The following is a 19,412-nucleotide window of genomic DNA, read 5'->3' on the forward strand; positions in this document are numbered from 1 at the left end:
ACAAGTTTGTTTCAGAATAGAATGAGGCAGTATTTTGAAAAATGTAATTGAGAGCAGGGAAATAGCATAACGAATGACATGAACACTGGAAAGTGATTTTTATATTACTATTATTCTCTTTTATATTACATCTATTTTAATTATGTACATAGTTAGTGACAATAACGAGCTTATTGATTTTATTACACCTAAAACCTTCATGGTATATCGGTATCCTATACTTGATACGATGCTATTTAATCTTTCCAAACATGTCTATAACTCATAAGTTTTATTTTCTTGCCAGTAGTCAAGACTTGACAGACTTTTCATTCAAATTTCATCACATGAAACTTTGTCAGATAAAATTTAAAGAAAGTGAAATAAACCGGTTGATCGCCTCAAATTACGTCACAAATTCTAGCAACTGGACTTTATATTACAATATTTTCTGATTGCACTCGATAAGATTTTTGCGTACACAAAAAATTTGCCAATGGTAACTTATGATCGAGAACAAAAATGATCATGATCTTTGGCTGAAGAATATTTTCAGTCAACGTCACGATGAAGATGAACTGATAAGCATTAATCAGTTGAAAAGTGTTTACGTGATTGTCGTTGACAACATTCAAACTAATATTCACCAGATTGAGTGGTACTTCCGTCAAGAGATTTATAATTATGTCAATATTGGCCTGAAACGACAAATTTTTACTAACATCATGATCATGTGGTGTTTATTTTAAACCTGTTACGCTCTGCAATATTGATGAATGTCAGACAGACCTTAATAAGTTTACCTGAATTTATCCTTTACAAGACAACCACTAAATCACAACAAAATGTTTGAAGGATAATCTTATCAATCGACAATAAGTAAAAGCAGAGACGTCATTTTCTCCAACATTAGGTACAATAGTTGATAACAGTTGAACAATCTTCACGATTCGATGAATTTTGAAAATAATATGATACAGTATTTATAAATGTTCGTTAGCAAATTCAATAATTCAACTGATGACGATTTATTTGAATTTCTTTTAAATTACCGCCATTATGACGTTTGAAACATAACATAATAAGTTAATATGTATTACGCATTATGTTAAAGTTGAAAAAATGAAGAAACATAATTTCACATTTGAAACAATCATACGATATCAAAGGAAATGAACAAATATTACATCTTCCCTCCCTCGAATCGTTACTCGTTTAAGTTCTGGATAAGAGACGTGGTAAGATTGATTTACATACTGCTATGTATTTTGCGTGAATGTATAATAAAGACTCGATGTGATATTCAATAAAAGAATAGCATCATATTGCTACATTGTTTTGTACGGTACAAATATTTCCAAATTATTCAACATCAAAATTTCATCACCCTTAATTGCAAGTGTGACTGAATTAGAAAAACTTGCAAAACTGGTTGTGATCGCATTTGGATTATTAATTGTTTTTATTATGAAGGTGAAATAGATTTTCATGTGCCCATGAACTACCCTATTATGACAACCTTAAGCTTCAGCCGGTTAGGAACATTTTTTTAGTAAACACATGAACTGTAGTTCCAGAGAACCTTCATTAACGATTGCATGGCAACATTTTTTGTATAAATCGTGAGGCATCATGATAACTAAGGTTCTACGCGGTAAAAAATTCTAATAATAATAACAATACGGTAGAATTTACCAAATTGATAACCGGTCCTTATTATACAGTACACCACAGTCTATGCCGCCTAATATTAGTCAAGTGTCTTCAATTGTTTCAATATTTGTTCTGAAATCAATTTCGTAGCCTCGCTAGCATGTGGAATAAGAAATTTATCCATATCTGAGATAAGTAACGTTTCATTCTGTGTGGTACCATACCGAAATGTGATTAAGTCAGGATGTCTTTTCCTAGAAGTTATTTTAACTATACTTGACAATGGCCGCTTAACAATCACATGTGCGGCACCCTTCCTTCCTGGAATCTCTCTGAGAACAATGAGGTGGGTGTCCATCACCAAAAGTTGACTGTAATACAATGTCAAGTTCATAGTTGTAGAAAATAGAAAAAAATAAGAGTTTCCTATAAAATCATCAGCGCCTCGATCGAATCAACACGTAAATACAATGATCTCACCTTTCATACACATAGCCGCTGACTTTGACTTCTTGACATTTGAAGGAATGCAATAATTTCGGATCTTTCAGCCATTGCTGAATAGATACTACTTCGACAGGTTCTTCACTCTCGTGATTGGTCATCGCCATATCTGTAAAACATGACAAGCTGTTGATTTTTGATGGTAATTTAAAAAAAAAAGCAGAAGGTATTTCAAAATGATTGCCAAAAGAATATTACGCTATGTGTAGAAATCGAGTTACCTAGATCATGATCCTCGTCAATACTGAAAACTGGACCGTTACGTATTCTATTTGCAAAGTCCGCATCTTTGCTGTTCTGGCTATCTGCATTGCCATTGGCACTTGCAGATGGGTTAACGATGTAATCGAACAGCTTTCCTTTCACTACTTGGCTCTTCAATTTCATCGCCAACCCAATTTTCCCAAACAGATCTGAATTGTTATTTCTAATTTTAGCTGGGCTCGATTCATTGGAATTCGTTTCCGATAAATTGGCATTGCATACCAAACAATGTTGCGAATTGTGATCTACGAGATTTGTGACCACTTCGTCTCCAAAATATTCGTGAATAGCTGGAAAGAAGGTAGAGTTTTATCAAAAATAGGCAATGTGTTTAACACACATCGAAACTTATTGGTGGCTGTAAAAAATACACCCCAAATGGTTAAAAAGCGAACGCACCTTGATATCCTAATGAGACCATACTAACGTATTGCGTGTGCTTTTGCAAGAAAGATGCAACCACCATATGAGTGTAGCGGTCCTCCTCTTGGCGACCACTCCCTAGAAAACAGAGATGTTCGCCTCCAGCTTCTGAACCAACAGCCAAAGCTTGTCTCTGTGCCTGAAGCAATCCTTGTACAGCTGTTGCAAAGGATGCAGGTTCTTGTAGCATCTGGAATTGTCGACACGGTTATGCCAATCCGTAACAATTGTGAGTAATAGATTTTCCACAAAACAACTAACTCATTAAATATACCAACCAAGTTACAGTCCAAATGAAAGGCAGTTGGCAGATGTCCAGCATTATATTGCTCAGCAGGTCTGCAATCCACTAGGAAAAATCTGACGGACTCAACTGGTCCATTCGATGCGGCTGGCGCTTCGATAGTATTTTCTACAAGCTCCTGGGCCGATACAGGTAGACATAACGCATGTGATATGAATTTCTCATCACCACCTTCGCCAAACATAATGGAATATAAATCTTGTTTGAAAGAAGATGGCGTTTTCATAGCGTAGTATTGAGCCAGTGAGCAGAAATCTGTAACATCTTCAGCTTCTAAGGCACAGGGCATTGCTGCTAGCGTGTCTATTATACTTTGTTTCCCTTCATCCTTCATGCTTAAAATTTGTTCCCTACATAAAAATGTCATTAATACAGAGAAATTCAAAAGTTGAATTGTGATTTGTCGCAATTTTAACTGAGCTTAGTTTTAGTTATGAAATTCTTAATTCCACACCTTGCATTGACAACCATGATAAGAGATAAAAACATCATAAAAAAAGGATCCGCCTGCATGAAGTATAAATCCCACATCGTGCAGACGGCTGGGAGTGAACACACCCCTGCAAACAATGTATTTATCCATCCTTTTGTGTATTGCTCCGGAGACACTCGTTTTGTGTCCAAAAAGGAACATAATTCTGGCTCATGATACAGTAACAGCAATCGTAAAACAGAACTATGTATAACACCCCTGAAAAAACCTGAACATCAATATTTATTCTAATATTGGAATATGAGAAGAAAAAAGATGATCTATAAACTTCCATGCTTTCTCAGTCAGATATTTTTGATATAAACGAATTATATCTGATGATGGTATATACCAACTATTAGAGGCATGTGAAAGAACAAATTGTTTACCTTGGGACGTATACATCCCTGATGGCTTCGAACAAGTTGTAAGTTGCAGATCGAGGTAACTTGAGAGCAATCAAGGGCCCCAACAATTCAAGCCAGCCATTTCCTCTTTCGTACAACTTACCTCTACTTTTGCAGTAGAATGTCAGTATTGACTCTAAGTCAGAAACAACTGATACTTTGTCCTCATCATCATTGCCAAGTTTAGCTGTAATAGAAACAATGATTGCTCAATGATTTCTTCACAGAGCAATTTCAACACAGCGATGAAATTCATAATATTTATATTCGCAACAAGACCTTTATTGTACTTAGTGAGAAAATGAGAATGATAAAAATTTAGTCAGTCTGAGCCAATGATAGTTAACTCACCAACCAACTGTTGGCAATCTTCTCTGAGAATATTTTGTTCTGGAAGATCAAAAACCTCGTTAAAATGGATTAGTTGATTTCCTCTATCCGTGACATCCAAACAAGCTTGCCATACATCAGGTCTTAAGTTTGCAGGTACTGGTTGACCCTTACATATGGCATAAATATCACTTGCTGATGGTGCTTCCGAATCAAGGAGTGCTGCTTCAAGTTCCAAAACCCTGAAAACAATGTAAGATTAGATGAAATGCAATAAAAATGATGGATCGTGACAATAATAATTACATCAGTAACAATAACAGTAATAAAAATAGCAATGGGCGAGATTACGAGAATAACGTTGACTTAAACAAGAAGCTTCTGTTATCTTTACTTTGCTAATGATAAACATTACTATGCAAATGAAGACGTATAAAAATGTGTGCTAGTTAGCATATTAACAAGACGAGCAATCTCAACATCTTGCATGCTCGTGTCAAAAAGACAGGTGGTGATAAACGCAATACATACGTGTATGCTTGAGGCGAATTTGTTACACAATATTATATTAGTCGAAATTGAAGATTGTTCAAAATTTTGACAGTTGTTTTGGGCTATGCAAATATTTAAACGAAAACACATTTTCCTACAATGAGGTCATGTAATTTTTGTCGGACAAGATCAACTTTGAGCGTTAGGTCGAGCTGCTATAAAGTGTGGCAATCTAAATTATTTACTATATGAGTTGAACATATGATTCTATTCTTCTTACCAAGTGTTCTCGTCGTCTTCTAGTGCCATTTTGGCAACGTCACACACCTCAATTTACAGAAATAAATATGAGATCTTTCAATACGCTGTGCTATGTTGTACCGCATGTAATATGAAATTTTTCCGACAACATTTTTTTCACAAATACATTGTTTTTCTTATCAGATCCTATTTTTTATGATTACGTAGCTGACGTGAGCGCCATAAGCACACATATGATACACAAAGAAAAAATGAAACTACGAAATGAAAACTATCGATACCCCTTCAAGAAATCGCATATTGTGACATCACATGTTTAGCGAGATTGTTTCCATCTTCAGGCCAATTCTGATACTCTTTACTAGCAGTAGAAATTTTTGAAAATTTTGAACCAATTTGACATAAAAAAAGCCGGAAGCAGTAGAAGACGGATCAGATGCCCGTCACTCTAGTCAACCCATACATAACCGGGTTTTGGGAGGAATAAAATACCTGCGTTCCATCCTGTGCGTCCTAGTTTTAGTGTAATATATCCTGCTTTCGTTGAACCATGGCTACATTTAGGACAGGCCGAAAGACAGGATATGATAGGATCAGACATAGAACCCATTATACAAGATAAGGTATACTTTTTACAAAATAACACAATTTAATATCATTCGTACAACCATTTTATTAGGGATCATGAATCAATCGTTTATGTTACACTTGGTAATCAGATAATAAATATTTTGTGTTATCACTTTCTTCCTCGTACCTTTTGATCTTACCAATAGTTGATTTCACTTCGTGTTTAAATGTGTTACTGGTAAATTTATCACAGTATCATTCCTTTGTCATGATCAACAATCTCCTACAATCTTTGAAGATGACACTACTATGACACTACTCCAAAAATCATATGTGAATTTTCATGAATAACGCTTTGCGTTATATAACTGGTAGTGATGGTATTTTTGGCTGCATCTCATTTCCCATCATAATTGTGTACACTCCAATCTCACTAAAACATTTATACAGATCATCGGCTGTTCCTGCGAGTATGTCCTCTTCCGCACTTGTTAACACTCCGTCACCTCGCTTAGCCTTAATATCAATTAAGTGCACCCATAACATGGCAGTTGCATAATAAGATATCTCTTTTCTTGCTACTATTCTTTTCAGTTGTTTTTTATATCGTATGTAGTTTGTGCGCATTCCAGCTGCTATTTATGGTATTTTCGTCACTTGAAAAGATCTTGTGTGGTACTATCTTCATGACAAATACATCACACTGGGGATTGTCTTGGATATAAGAGGGTCATTTCTCAGCGCTGTCGGTTTTGAAAAATCTTTTGAAGTAGGCGGTGGCATCACTGTACTCCAACATTTTTCTCCTTTTTCACTTTTGCTAAATCGTACTTTCCAGTATTCTTTCGATACCTTGGAGCAATTCTTCGAATCTCCTGTAAAGTGCTCATCTTTTTATTTGCATCTGCAATTTTCAAGATCCTGTTAATTTGGACGATCGTCCAGCTGTTCCGTCGATTCTGAAGTATGACCCCACTCATTTCTGGTATGATATTTGAATGGAAAAATCTGGTGTGAATCTAGTCCGTCTAGTCATGCAGTATTATCATGCAACTTCAAATCACCCTACCTGCCTGAACGGTGATCCTATTTATTCTGTTTCCAAAGTTACTTTACTTTAGTGTCACATTTGTTCCAAAATCTTCGATATCCAAGCGCATTCTTTCACGTAAGTGACAGCGTTTTTTTTTTTTCTGTCATTTTTTGTTTACATCCCACTCCATGCATCCTACCGATCGTCACCGATTCACATGCTCACTACGCTTGCGGTGAAAATTAGAACTAACACAGTCTCCTCGGAGACTTGGAGCGACACTGATCTGCACTTGTGATTCGTAAATTTTTCGTTCCATCATTTTGATCGAGTTTGTTTTAAAGTTGAGTCCGCGGAATTGGTTCCTTGTTGTAAACGTATCGTTGGAATTGATATACTCAAGAAATGGGGGCATCCAGTGGAGCGGGCAGTATTTCTGGCTCAACATTACCGAAATGGCAACTTGCACTGGCTGTCGGTGCGCCGGTCGCTCTCGGCCTTGGGTACATGTACTACAGAAACAGTTCTAAGTCCGCATCGAGACCTCGAGGAAAACCAAAAGGCGGAACCGGCAAAGAAAACGGTACTGCAAAGGACAAACAATTATCAGTTGACGGTGACGACCCGTCCAAAGTTGTCTCTCCACCGCAACCCCGAAATGAGGTTAGAATCGTCATTCTTACACAGTTCCTAGTAAAATCATTTCAAACATTCCTTTCGCGCAGGCTTGATTATCGTTCGTAAATAATTATCACAAATTTTTAAGAGCCCAGATTACATTCTGCTGATAAGAGTTGTTCAATTGAACGTATCGGACCTCGAGCCTGGGGGCCATTCCTATCCATGAGTTCTTAAGCAATACAATGTCTATATTTCATACAGAATGCGACTTAATACAAAGCCATTGGTGTTTCCTTTTTATTTTGCTCTACCAAAATTATTTTCATTCGATAAAAGCACTAAGAGCAGACTTCTGTCGCACCAGATTCGAAGCTGTATAGGTTTGTTCAGTTTGGGTGTAGATCTATTGAAAGTTCAGATAAAATAGAGCAGAAACTTAGCATACATAGATCTTTTGAAAAAATGCACTATTACTAATTACCATCGAATGTCTCATTTTTCACCACAGACTCCACTGGAGAAGGCTACGAGGTACAAGAATGAAGGAAATGATTATTTTAAATCTGGTAAATATGATGAGGCCATTCTCTCGTATAACAAGGCAATTGAGACTTGCCCAACAGAAAATTCAATGGATTTAGCAACATTTTATCAAAACAGAGCTGCGGCTTACGATCACCTGGTATGAGATACATTAGGCTGTAAATATGTTTATTGTAAACTATAAGTATCTACCACCTCATTTGGAATATATTTTGACATTGATCTCAATTCGACAGAAAAAATATACCGCTGTTAAAGCAGATTGTACAAAGGCATTGGAGTTAAATCCTCGATATATCAAAGCTCTCCAACGCAGAGCTCGAGCCCTGGAACACAGCAGAGAATGGGTTTCTGTTTTGGAAGATGTCACAGCCGCATGCATTCTTGAGCAATTTTCAAATCAAAGTACGCTTATGATGGCTGATAGAGTCTTGAAGCAGCTTGGTAGGTGATTATTCATGATGAAGAATTTGTTAATTATCATTGCAGATATTATTGTTGTGTGCGATTCAACACCCACATAAATGAGTTTTTATCGATATTTCAAAATCTATTCAGTTTTGAATCCCTGTTCATAGATTTGGTTCCCCCTAATTTTCATTGCATCTTTTTTATCGCTAGACTCCGAGTATTTTAATTGTAACTGTACGTTTTTTTATTCCAGGTAGACAACATGCTAAAGAGCATATAGAGAACAAAAAACCAGTTATGCCTAGCAAGCACTTTATCAGGACATACTTTAGCTCTTTTAGCAATGACCCGATCCTGACAAAGCTGAAAGAATCGGAAACTATGGAGCCATCGACGTATGTTCTTTCATATTATTTAATACACGGCACAAACCCTAGCTGCCACATCGCTTCTTTACCTTTTTAGAAAGCCGAAAAATGTGTATCTTGTGTTTTCAGGGGGTACGCTAAAGCAAGACAGGCTATGAGAGAAGAGAAGTATGACGATGTAATATCGTTCTGTTCGGAGGAAATAGATCGACCAGAGTTTGTCCCGGAATCTTGCATGGAAGTATATTTGCTCCGTGCAACTTTCCACCTTTTACTGGGTCGCCATACTAACGCCATCACAGACCTTCAGAAAATTATCGAAAGTGAAAATTCCAGTAGAGAAGTTAAGACAAACGCTTTGATAAAAAGAGCAAGTATGTACATGCAACTTGAGGATCCTGACAAATGTTTCCTCGACTTCGAAAAAGCAACGGAAATTTATCCAGAGTGTGGAGACATTTATCATCACAGAGGGCAGGTAAGAATAACCTACGAATATAAAATCATTTGTTACTGAACAACGTGAACCAACCCGGAGCACTGAATTTCCATTACAGCCTAACATATTTTTAGTGATTTTTAAAACAAAAACTCGTTCTCCTTTATAATGAGTAATATTATTTATAGGTAAACCTAATTTTAGAAAAGGTAAACGACGCTCTAGAGGATTTTCAGAAGGCAGTAACTCTCAATCCTGATTTCGGTATTGCTTTTGTACAAAAATGTTACACTGATTATCGATACGCAATTTTATCTAAAGATAAGGACAAAATAAACAAAGTCTTGAAAGATTTTGAAATTGCGTTTGAAAAATTCCCAGATTGCGTGGAGTCTTACACACTATATGCACAGGTGAGGAGTTTTTTCGTTACATTAATGTTTCAATCCGTAAATCCTCAGTGAATTGTTGGTTGTTGGTATTATAAAAATTATGTTTAAAATATTGTAGGTTTTATGTGATTCGCAAGATTTTGCAAAGGCAGATTCATATTTTGCCAAGGCTCTCCAAAGAGACCCGAATAATGCAAATGTCTATGTACACAGAGGTTTGCTACAGTTACAATGGAATGGCAATATCAACAAGGCCATCGAATACATAAACAAGGCATTGAAATTGGATAACAAATGCGAATTTGGTTATGAAACTTTGGGTACCATTGAAGTGCAGAGGTTTGAACTCTTTCTTTCTTTTTTTTCTTTTTTCATAGCACTAGTTCAAACTTGTCACTTTTATTTTCAGGGGTAACCTCAAAGAGGCAATTGAATTATTTGACCAAGCATTAGCACTGGGTCGCACAGAAATGGAGCTATCGCACATATTCAGCTTAAGGGATGCTGCAAAAGCACAGTTGACCGTCACAGAGCGACTGGGTCTAGACCTTTCTACGCTGTCAAGTTTACAGGGGATATCCTAAAATGCTGCGTGATTGTTGACGAAATTATTACTGTAACATAGCAGAACACATCGATAATTGACTAAACTATATCAATGAAGTTAATTATCCACTGTAATAGCATCCATAAAGATCTGGATGACTGATGCAAAAGTGATCAAATAATTCACAAGTCACTACTACTTTCAATTCCGATGAATGTATCCTGTTGAGTCAGAACGTGGTTGAAGGTTCCCTATTAATCTTATCAGCAATGTTCAGTAAGTCTTCGGACGCTAATGATTCTGTGTAAATCTCACACAACAGCCAGTAGAAACACGAAATTGCAGAATATCACTGCCTCATCAGACTGAATTTGTGCTTTTTTCATAGAATAACCAATGTATAAATTTGTACTCGTTGGCAGTACCTTATTTTTGTTTTTTATGAAATACACCAGTCAGACCCGTATAAATGTCCGGTGAATTGCCGTTTGGCAGCCTTCAGAAAAAAAAAATCAATGAGATCTGCCAAGGGGTATCATAGAATTCTTGCATCCACTTGGGAATACTAGCATCAGAATTATGCGACCATATTTTTTGGCAGTCTAAATCAATAATTAATCAATTTTCTTATAATTTGGAAGGGCTTGATTAATTTATTTCGTGCAGAATGTAAATCGTTTCCGGAGTTCCCGGATTTTTAATAGATGTAACATTTTTGGTGCATTTTTTTATGGATTAAGTTACAGACATGTATGTAAACGTTTTTTAGTCGTATTGTGTATGAACTTGAACTGTTGAATATATTATATTATCAATGGGCGGACTTTTTTTTATCGTCAGTATCCTTCGCATCAATGAAATATTTGCGTGACTGAACAGATTTCTAATTTCCATCAAAGAGTATGGGATTCCCATATGGAGCAAAATTAGAAATCAGTGGGCATGGAGGACGCATGTTTTTGCAAGCTTGCGGTTTACTAGAACAGTGGATTCTGTTTGGTGGGGAGTAGGGTAATTATTCGGAGACCAGTGAAAACGTGGAAACATATGAAAAGTACGTGGAGAACAAATCGCAACAAATTACATTCAGTCTTTTTCTGTCAAAGCAATCATCTGTACAGTGAAAAGTCTCTGGACAGTGGTATCTTCAGTCACCGGTGGTATAATTCTCCGAGCATTTCATGAGGACCATCGACAATTCGCATCCAAATGGTTTGAAATGTTTCAAACCAACATAGTGTGGCAAAGAAAAAGCCGACAATTTCGGTTCGGCACTTGCTCAATTTATTCGGTACACAACGTACAGCTATCTTGACTTTACCCGACATGAAAAACCTGTGACCGGAGGTGAGAACTGTGTCACATAAAATTAGAGTTTCGTTATTCACCCCTCACAATCAGACGCTGTACAATTCGTGATTTTTTTATTAGTTCGCAATAACCGGCCAGTCTTCTCTTTCTACTGTCGATTTATTTTATTTCCTTAGAAATACGAATCGCCGCGAATCAACCGACGATGGAATATTGCGATACCTGTAAATTCACACGTCGCCGGGACGACATCAAAGTTCAATTTCATAAAACAAAAAATAAATAATTTTTTTGATTGGGTTTCATATGCTTTACTAACGCATTTTGACCTCAGAAATCCAAATCTAGATATCCTTGATTTTTCAAATTTTGGAGCGATAAATTGGCGATAACTTGAACAATTTTATAGATAGATCGATTTGGCTTCCGGATTCGGATTCCTGAGCTGATCATATGTGAGATTACCCTTGAAAAGCCAAAAAAAAATTCGATTTTTGGGCCAAAAGTAAAGTAGTTTAAAAATTGATTGTATTACACTTTTCTTACGTATTTTGATCTCGGGAATCCAAATCTGAAAGAAAAATTGATCTATCTGCAAAAATGACCGAGTTATCGCCAATTTTCAGCTTTTTGGGGTCAAAAATAAAAAATTGATTTTTTAGTCTATCTTAATGTAATTTGAGCTCAGGAATCCGAATCCGGGAGAAAAATCGATCTATCTGCAAAAATGACCGAGTTATCCCCATTTTTTCGCATTTTTTACCATAAATTTAAGGATATCTCGAAGGGAAAAAATCGTAGCTCGATTTGGCCAACGGATTCGTGTTCCTGAGGTCAAAATACGTAAGAAAAGTGCCATACGATCAATTTTAAAAAATAAAAATTTTTGGCCAAAATTTGAAATTTTTCCAAGGGGTACCCCTTACGATTTTTTCAAATTTTGGCCAAAAATTTTTGTTTTTTAAAATTGATCGTATGGCACTTTTCTTATGTATTTTGACCTCAGGAACACGAATCCGTTGGCCAAATCGAGCTACGATTTTTTCCCTTCGAGATATCCTCAAATTTATGGTAAAAAATGCGAAAAAATGGGGATAACTCGGTCATTTTTGCAGATAGATCGATTTTTCTCCCGGATTCGGATTCCTGAGCTCAAATTACATTAAGATAGACTAAAAAATCAATTTTTTATTTTTGACCCCAAAAAGCTGAAAATTGGCGATAACTCGGTCATTTTTGCAGATAGATCAATTTTTCTTTCAGATTTGGATTCCCGAGATCAAAATACGTAAGAAAAGCATATTAAACCCAATTAAAAAGATGATTTATTTTTTGCTCAGAAACCGAATTTTTTTTTGGCTTTTCAAGGGTAATCTCACATATGATCAGCTCAGGAATCCAAATCTTAAAGCCAAAATCATCTACTCATACAATCGATCAAGTAATCATTAGGTGGAAAAAATTTTTTACTTGATATTTTGAGGTAGCCCACTCGTTTTTTGAATGAATAATTAATCAAGTGGGGTACTTCCAGCAATAAAATTGTTTTTTTTTGGTCAAAAATCATAGGAAACATCTAAAAATTGTCGATTGTGATTGTTTTTTACTGAACATCAATGTTAAGTCAAAAAAGAGCATGTCATTTTTTGATATTATACTTAGGACAATGATTTACGAATTGAGAAACGAAGAAACTTGAAAAACAAACTGTCAAATATTGAATCTTCAAAAACTTGAAACTTGGAAATATATGATTGAAAAATATTGATTGATTGAAAAATGGTATGATAATGTTTATCAATACGACTACACGCTATGAATGAGTATAATTTACGTATATGCTTTCTGGGTTTTTTATGTCAGCAGACAACCACGTCAATTATCTGTCAGACCAGAACATCTGTGCGACAAAAATCGAATCTGTCAAAAAATAACGAAGTTCCCTTGTTATCACTGCGGCGAACTTCATACTATAACAGATCGCTTTTTGTCATCGCGGCGGACTTCATGTTGTAATATTGTTATCATAATCTGAATATTAAAAATCTCCTTCCTTGCATTTGTTTTTGGTACAAGATTTTTTTATTTATACATAGAGGGATTTCGCAGTGTAGTTAATCTTTCAATTTGGTCCTAGCCCGTATTCTTCCACTTTATCATGTCACTGCGGTACTTACCAAATAACCTCACTATTGATATTACGATAATGCATTTGTTATCACTTATAATGATCACTCTTGAAACTTGTATTAATTCTTTTCTCGATGATTTGGTTTCAGATGTACTGACTCAATTTATTTTACAATGATTGTGTCATTTACTGCAATCTGAAAAGTATGCTGAAATGCTTCGACATCTCTACCGTTTTTAATGCATATTATTTAGCGAATGGAACATTGTATTTCTGCGTGATATACATAATTTTGGGGAAATGGATATAAATGACCGAATAATGGCACATGACACTACGGGTGTAAAGTTAGTTGGTGTTGGACTACGAGTTCTGATTCTGGAAATCGAAAAAATTTACAAGGAACACTCCTATGAAGATGCAAGAATCCCAATCCTTATAAAGGAAATACATGCGCATTATTGTGCAAGCTACCAACAAATGAAGAAGTCGATAAATCCACAGCCAATATTCCAGTTGTGGTGGAAATCTTTAGGACATTTTACAAACTCATTACACAATGTTTTTGAAACAAGTATGAATGCAGAAATCGCATCTTACCTGCGAGATATAAGGATACTAGACATGGTGCTCATGCAAGATGTGTCTTCCATATTGTGTCAATTTAAAAATGAGGTAATGGAATGTATCAATTCAAAACTGTACGGTAGTCTTTTATCCAAAGAATTTTGGGACTTCTATATAGATGGTTTTACACTACTCAAAGATGATATTGATTTCTTACAAGGTGAAGAAATAGTGGAGCTATTTGCGAATACTTTGGAAACTTGGTTAATGCTGAAAGATTTCACAGACTGTCAATTACTGACTTTTATTTTGCCAAGAATAATTAAATTGATTGATCAAACCGACACTCTGACCAAAATATGGGATCTGATTTTCAAACATTTAATTAATCCAGCTGAAGCCCTTAATTTTCTATGTCTTACATCCGATACATGGTTTTCTCTTATCAGAATTTGTCATATTAATGAGCCATTAATTGAACAAGCTATGAAAGAACCATTTTGGGTCATAATATCAAAGGGCCTATCAAGCTCATCACCCCAACAACGAAAACAGGCATTGTATCTCATCAAAAGGGTAATTGAAGTTGCCAAAGAAAGCAACACTCTGGGGTTGGATTTGACTCATTACAAGGTGATTAAACCTCTTGTGCTTGCGCCAACTATCGATTTTCAAGGTTCACTCAAAAAAAATGTAAATAATTTCTTGTTAATATTGGAAGCGCTTGAAGAAAAACAAAAGCATTTGGTTATGCCAGTTTTCCCACTCCTGGAATCTATGATCGATGAAACATTTTCGGAAGCGACCCCTTTAAGTGGAATTGATATTGCATGGATTCGTTGTGCATATACGCGAATTCTCAAACATGAGAATAATGCTGTAGTGAAGTGGGGATTACTGTCTATACTAAAACTTGAAGCAGAATTATATGACAATGACTTTTTAGTCACCGTTCTCGATGTATTGAACAATACTTATATTTGGGAACATCAAGCAAATGAAATAGAACCAACTGTTGTTAGTGAGCTTACCAAATTACTCAACTCTGCTGAAAGCAAGAACAGCGACTTGGTTACAAGATTCCTGACACAAGCGTCAGAAATGACTTGGGGACCTGTGGCGTTATTTTATGTAATTCACACACTATCCATGGTTGAACAAAAGTGCAGCATTTGGAAAGAGCCAGAATGGAATGCAATCAAAGCATTAGCGAAGAGCAACTTGAATATGCATTGTCGAACTCTTCGTATTGGGTCTCAGATTAAGCTTTTGCAAGCCGCAACTCACTTTGCTATAAAATCTTCAGACTTGATTACGGTAGCCAAATCACTGGAAGTATTTTCGAACAGTGAAGCACTGACACGTGGTCAATTAGCTTGGAAGCGAATCTCTCTTTGGATATCAGAGACAGTCACAAAAGCTGAAGCAACCAGGTTTCTTGATGATTTCTGCTCACAGATGGCTAATGAAAAGTGCAGGAGGGATCTTAGCATGAAATCCTTTTCTCTATTACTTCTGCTTTTTCATGACGGAGGCCTTATACTCGATACAAAGGAGTGCCCGGCATTACTCACATTACATAACTTACTGAACTGTTTAATTGGAGCGGATAGCAGGCCATATGGAGACACAGACCTAAGACACAGATCAATCGAACTTCTTGGTCACTTACTTCAGTCGATCTCGACAAATGATTGCGTTCTTCTTGAATTTGTTGCTTACTATGCGGATGCGACATTACGTTTTATATTCAAGCTTCTTAGAAAAACATCCGATGTATTTTTTGTTGATAACATCTATTCATACGTATTAGTGGTACAAAAATTTTTTTCTACTAAAAATTCATACGTATCAAAAGCCATGATCCTCAATCATATTGAAAGATTTGAATTGGAAACATTGACTATAATCGAAGATGGACAATACAGTAGCAATGTGCAGAGGTTCTTTGGCATCATGATATTGTATATTTGCTTGAAAGCGACCAGTACAAAACTTAAAAATTACAAATTCATTGAATTGTTACATCAAACATACCAGTCTCTGAGCATGCAGTCTTCGGGTGATACAGAAAAAACGACTGAAAGTTGTAATTTGAACAGAAACCTGAATGGAAAAATAGCAGCAGAGTATTATAAGTATGTGGCGGAGCTCTTTTACGAATATGTTAAAGATGTTCCAGCTAATGAATGGGTGGCAAACATTGATTGGATTGAACAAGTTTCATACTTGGCACAGGTGGGCAATAGAGAAATATTTGTACCATTAGTCCGGATAATGGCGCAAATATTTTATAAAGGTTCAGTCACAGAGACCGAGATCAATGATTTCAAGTCGGTTTTAAACCTATGTTGGAAGTCGACTTTTGAGCTTAGCGATTGCAGATTGGCAACTGAAGAAATAATATATTTAATCTTTAGTACGCCATTTCTTGAATTGAAAGAAACCAGAGAACTGGCAATAAAGGTGAGTCATATTGGATGTTGTCAATTTACAACTAGCGGTTCTGGTCCAATCAGGAATAATTGAGATATGGTCTTTTTCCAGTATACCGGTGAAATTATACTAAAATCAGACAAAATTCCCAGACTAAGTCTAATTTTGCTCAAAGGATTGCAACAAGCTAAGGGGGACTATCTATCAAATTTTTATGAAGCAATAATCTCTTGCTTGCTGCATGGTACAGTTCCACGCCGTGACCAAAAAGTCGAGCTACAAGCTCGTTCGTTTGTTGTTCGGTGGTATAGGCGCTCTTATCCAAATCATTTATCCAGCGTGTGAGTTGTCGAATACTGTTTAAAATGAGATGATATGAAAATGATCTTATTTGTAGCGATTTTATCTTACTAACAAATATGATTTTTTTCAGAAATATAAATATCAATGCAGCAATAAGAGCAAATGCTGTCATACTATTGCACAAGATGATTATCGACGAACCTCTGCATGCAGTTCGATTGTTACCAATGATGATCGCTGTTTTAAACGAAAAGCAGAACAAAAGATATTTTGGAGATTCACAGATACATCGCCAGAAAAATCGAATCATGCAAGTCTTACTTGTATTGCAACCCATACTCGAACAAGTAAGTGAAGACGTTAAATTTATATCAGTTGTGGTTCTGAAAAAAAAAACACTGCAAAATGATTTCTGGTGAGCAATGACTGTAACTCATCTTTCAATGACATGTAAACCACAACTTTATTTCTACAGGTTGAAACTGCAACATTGTACACACTGATTCGTGACAACATGTTGACAGAGAGCAGTCAACCCAGTATCAAGATAATGCAAGAATGGCTTTTGATAAAAATCTATCTCGAAAACGAAGCCATGCGGCTGGAAATATGGGACTTGTTCGATCAGGTTTGTCATATCTACCACATAATATAACTGTGTGTAACTTTGTTCACACAATTGTTGCTTTTACTCACCAAATGAAAGCATATCTTCTAACCATGGATCTTGACCGAAAATATATGATTGGGACATTCTTCTATGGTATAGGTGATGGTCCTCGGATTTCTTGTATTCTTTTTTCTGAATACCAGCTCATTCAATTTTCCATGTACAGGCTCAAGAAAAACGAGTGGGCAGCTTGTGCTCTGTAGTAAGCATTGTGTACCATGTATCTCGTTTACTTTCGGCGGAATTGCAGCCCGACTTCATAAATCTAGCATTAGAGCACATCTTGCCGTGTTGCATGTCGCAACAATTCAATGTTCGCCTATATGCTCAGGTGAATGCGATGAAAATTTTTTCTATCTTAAATGCAATGAACTCAATGTCAGCAGTGTAAACTTATGCCAGAATGAGAATCGCTATTGATTTTTAGTCAAGTCAATATCACGAATCCTTATTTTATTTCAATATATCTACGCATAGGTCATCGCTTCCAAGCTGTATGATTTTGCAACAGAAATGTCCTATTTGACTGTGACAGAAAAGCACGGAGAGCTTTATAAAGCTTTGAAGAAGAGTTTGAAATATGGAAATCTGATGACAAACTCTTTGAAATTACAAGATGATTTCTACTTCACGCTATTTAATCCAGAGGAGGATTATAGTTTGCAGGTACATTTTCATTCTATGACCATGCTAAAAATCAAGAATCCTTGCAATTAGCTTTGTTCATTTTGTGTAATACTGGATTTGAACTTAAGAATGATCACTTCTGGTTTGCAGACCTTATTCGACGAATTGCCACGGTTATCAAATGTTTCTTCAGATGAATGCATTCCACCGGAAATGTTTGGAAACTTTGGCTTCAAAGAATCTAATAGTCATCCGCTGAAACTCTTGAACCGTGTAGCCAATATAAGCTTGGTACAGGTTTCAACCCACATTTTGAAGTCGGCTGGAAGTAAGTTGATTCCAGGAAAAATGTGGGCTTTTGTATAAACCAAGTCTTTTATTATCACTGCTCCAGGTGCAGGACCTCTAGCAGAGGATTTCATTGAGGGTACCCATTGTTCCAATGACATACAAAAGAAGTTCATACCATGGAAATCGATGATTCCAAATGAAGATGATCTTAGCGAAGTTTCTAGCACATCTGCATCCCATCAGAATCCGGAAAGAGAAAATGAAATTATATTAGTCGCTTCACTCGTTGACAAGCTACCAAATCTTGGAGGTCTGAGCAGAACATGCGAGATACTTGGAGTTAAAGAATTTGTACTAGCGTCTATCAAATACACAGAGGATAAGGAATTTCAATCTGTCAGTGTGTCAGCTGAAAAGCTGATCCCTCTCATAGAAGTATGCCATCACTCCTATTTCTTATTTGCAATATGATTTTCTGAGTATTCCTTCACGTTCTAGAACACTAAATTCCAACGCTCAACGCAATATGTTTCAGGTGAAGCCACACCAATTGCAACAATACCTATCGGAGAAGAAGAGTTTGGGTTATCGATTAGTTGGTGCTGAACAAACAGTCAATAGTACGAATCTAGCAAATGTCAAGTTTCACAAAAAAACTGTTCTGTTGCTCGGGTGAGATGAATTGACAACCTCAATTACGATATGTTATCGTTCATAATTTTTGCATATTCATTTAATTCACACTTTTATTATTTCCTGTGCAGTAACGAGAAGGCCGGCATCCCAGTCAATCTAATATCTTTGCTGGATGAGTGTGTTGAAATTCCTCAAGTTGGTGTCGTTCGTTCGTTCAATGTTCACGTAACAGGAGCTATTTGTTTGTGGGAGTATTTTAAGCAACATCGTACTCACTAAGTTCATAAAGTATTCAGTGTATGTACATTCATTTATCGGCTGTGTAATACTATGACATATTTCTAATTTCATACCAGATACAACTCTACGTTTGATATTTTGTCTCAGTTTACTCATTACCAAAAAATGAATATCTAGTGCGTTTTTT

At 36.1% G+C, this 19,412-nt stretch overlaps 3 protein-coding genes and 1 long non-coding RNA gene across 9 annotated transcripts; 2 read left to right on the forward strand and 2 right to left on the reverse strand.

The window, feature by feature from the left end:
* Positions 1-93: 93 nt before the first annotated feature.
* LOC105692315 (TBC1 domain family member 23) lies at positions 94-5,357 on the reverse strand. Of its 2 annotated transcripts, none has more exons than XM_012411431.3 (9): positions 5,109-5,357; positions 4,358-4,578; positions 3,989-4,193; positions 3,582-3,818; positions 3,102-3,477; positions 2,800-3,013; positions 2,358-2,690; positions 2,113-2,245; positions 94-2,003 (listed from the first exon to the last, which is right to left on the reverse strand). In XM_012411431.3, exons 1-9 carry the CDS (start codon positions 5,135-5,137, stop codon positions 1,730-1,732), a joined length of 2,022 nt encoding a protein of 673 aa, XP_012266854.1. In that variant the 5' UTR covers positions 5,138-5,357; the 3' UTR covers positions 94-1,729. The 2 variants fall into 2 exon arrangements, with proteins under 2 accessions (XP_012266854.1, XP_048507440.1); XM_048651483.1 differs by lacking the exon at positions 5,109-5,357 and adding an exon at positions 4,643-4,665.
* A 57-nt stretch (positions 5,358-5,414) lies between these two features.
* Positions 5,415-10,828, forward strand: LOC105692316 (mitochondrial import receptor subunit TOM70). Of its 2 annotated transcripts, none has more exons than XM_012411435.3 (9): positions 5,415-5,712; positions 7,096-7,355; positions 7,822-7,995; positions 8,093-8,300; positions 8,521-8,662; positions 8,765-9,113; positions 9,263-9,487; positions 9,585-9,805; positions 9,876-10,828. In XM_012411435.3, the coding sequence occupies exons 2-9, from the start codon at positions 7,098-7,100 to the stop codon at positions 10,048-10,050; spliced, it is 1,752 nt and encodes a 583-aa protein (XP_012266858.2). In that variant the 5' UTR covers positions 5,415-5,712; positions 7,096-7,097; the 3' UTR covers positions 10,051-10,828. The 2 variants fall into 2 exon arrangements, with proteins under 2 accessions (XP_012266858.2, XP_048507441.1); XM_048651484.1 differs by having other exon boundaries at positions 5,416-5,712; positions 7,037-7,355.
* On the reverse strand, positions 5,743-6,988 carry LOC105692318. The gene is made up of 2 exons (XR_001103408.3): positions 6,729-6,988; positions 5,743-6,641 (listed from the first exon to the last, which is right to left on the reverse strand). It is a non-coding gene; the product is annotated as an uncharacterized LOC105692318 (long non-coding RNA).
* A 2,368-nt stretch (positions 10,829-13,196) lies between the features above and the next one.
* Positions 13,197-19,362, forward strand: LOC105692340 (probable methyltransferase TARBP1). Of its 4 annotated transcripts, none has more exons than XM_012411474.3 (11): positions 13,197-13,493; positions 13,604-16,488; positions 16,570-16,799; positions 16,892-17,108; positions 17,237-17,389; positions 17,598-17,762; positions 17,909-18,097; positions 18,209-18,386; positions 18,453-18,784; positions 18,885-19,021; positions 19,114-19,362. In XM_012411474.3, the coding sequence occupies exons 2-11, from the start codon at positions 13,756-13,758 to the stop codon at positions 19,262-19,264; spliced, it is 4,485 nt and encodes a 1,494-aa protein (XP_012266897.2). In that variant the 5' UTR covers positions 13,197-13,493; positions 13,604-13,755; the 3' UTR covers positions 19,265-19,362. The 4 variants fall into 4 exon arrangements, with proteins under 4 accessions (XP_012266897.2, XP_012266901.2, XP_012266900.2 ...); XM_012411478.3 differs by lacking the exon at positions 13,197-13,493 and having other exon boundaries at positions 13,961-14,130; positions 14,472-16,488; XM_012411477.3 differs by lacking the exon at positions 13,197-13,493 and having other exon boundaries at positions 13,990-14,130; positions 14,243-16,488.
* Positions 19,363-19,412: the final 50 nt, after the last annotated feature.

The sequence above is a fragment of the Athalia rosae genome, chromosome 2 (genome assembly GCF_917208135.1).
Source record: "Athalia rosae chromosome 2, iyAthRosa1.1, whole genome shotgun sequence".
Lineage (NCBI taxonomy): Eukaryota > Metazoa > Arthropoda > Insecta > Hymenoptera > Athaliidae > Athalia > Athalia rosae.

What these genes read in the sequence shown, in the direction of transcription:
- LOC105692315 (XM_012411431.3), bottom strand. Translation starts at nt 5,137, where the DNA reads ATGGCACTAGAAGACGACGAGAACACTTG. An exon ending in TTCATTTGGACTGTAACTTG is followed by an intron (nt 3,014 to 3,101) that starts GTTGGTATATTT and finishes CGACAATTCCAG; the next exon opens with ATGCTACAAGAACCTGCATC. An exon ending in AGCGGCTATGTGTATGAAAG is followed by an intron (nt 2,004 to 2,112) that starts GTGAGATCATTG and finishes ATTGTATTACAG; the next exon opens with TCAACTTTTGGTGATGGACA.
- LOC105692316 (XM_012411435.3), top strand. Translation starts at nt 7,098, where the DNA reads ATGGGGGCATCCAGTGGAGCGGGCAGTATTTCTGGCTCAACATTACCG. An exon ending in CTGCGGCTTACGATCACCTG is followed by an intron (nt 7,996 to 8,092) that starts GTATGAGATACA and finishes TCAATTCGACAG; the next exon opens with AAAAAATATACCGCTGTTAA. An exon ending in CTTACACACTATATGCACAG is followed by an intron (nt 9,488 to 9,584) that starts GTGAGGAGTTTT and finishes AAAATATTGTAG; the next exon opens with GTTTTATGTGATTCGCAAGA.
- LOC105692340 (XM_012411474.3), top strand. Translation starts at nt 13,756, where the DNA reads ATGGATATAAATGACCGAATAATGGCACATGACACTACGGGTGTAAAG. An exon ending in ATGTTCGCCTATATGCTCAG is followed by an intron (nt 17,763 to 17,908) that starts GTGAATGCGATG and finishes ATCTACGCATAG; the next exon opens with GTCATCGCTTCCAAGCTGTA. An exon ending in AGCTGATCCCTCTCATAGAA is followed by an intron (nt 18,785 to 18,884) that starts GTATGCCATCAC and finishes AATATGTTTCAG; the next exon opens with GTGAAGCCACACCAATTGCA.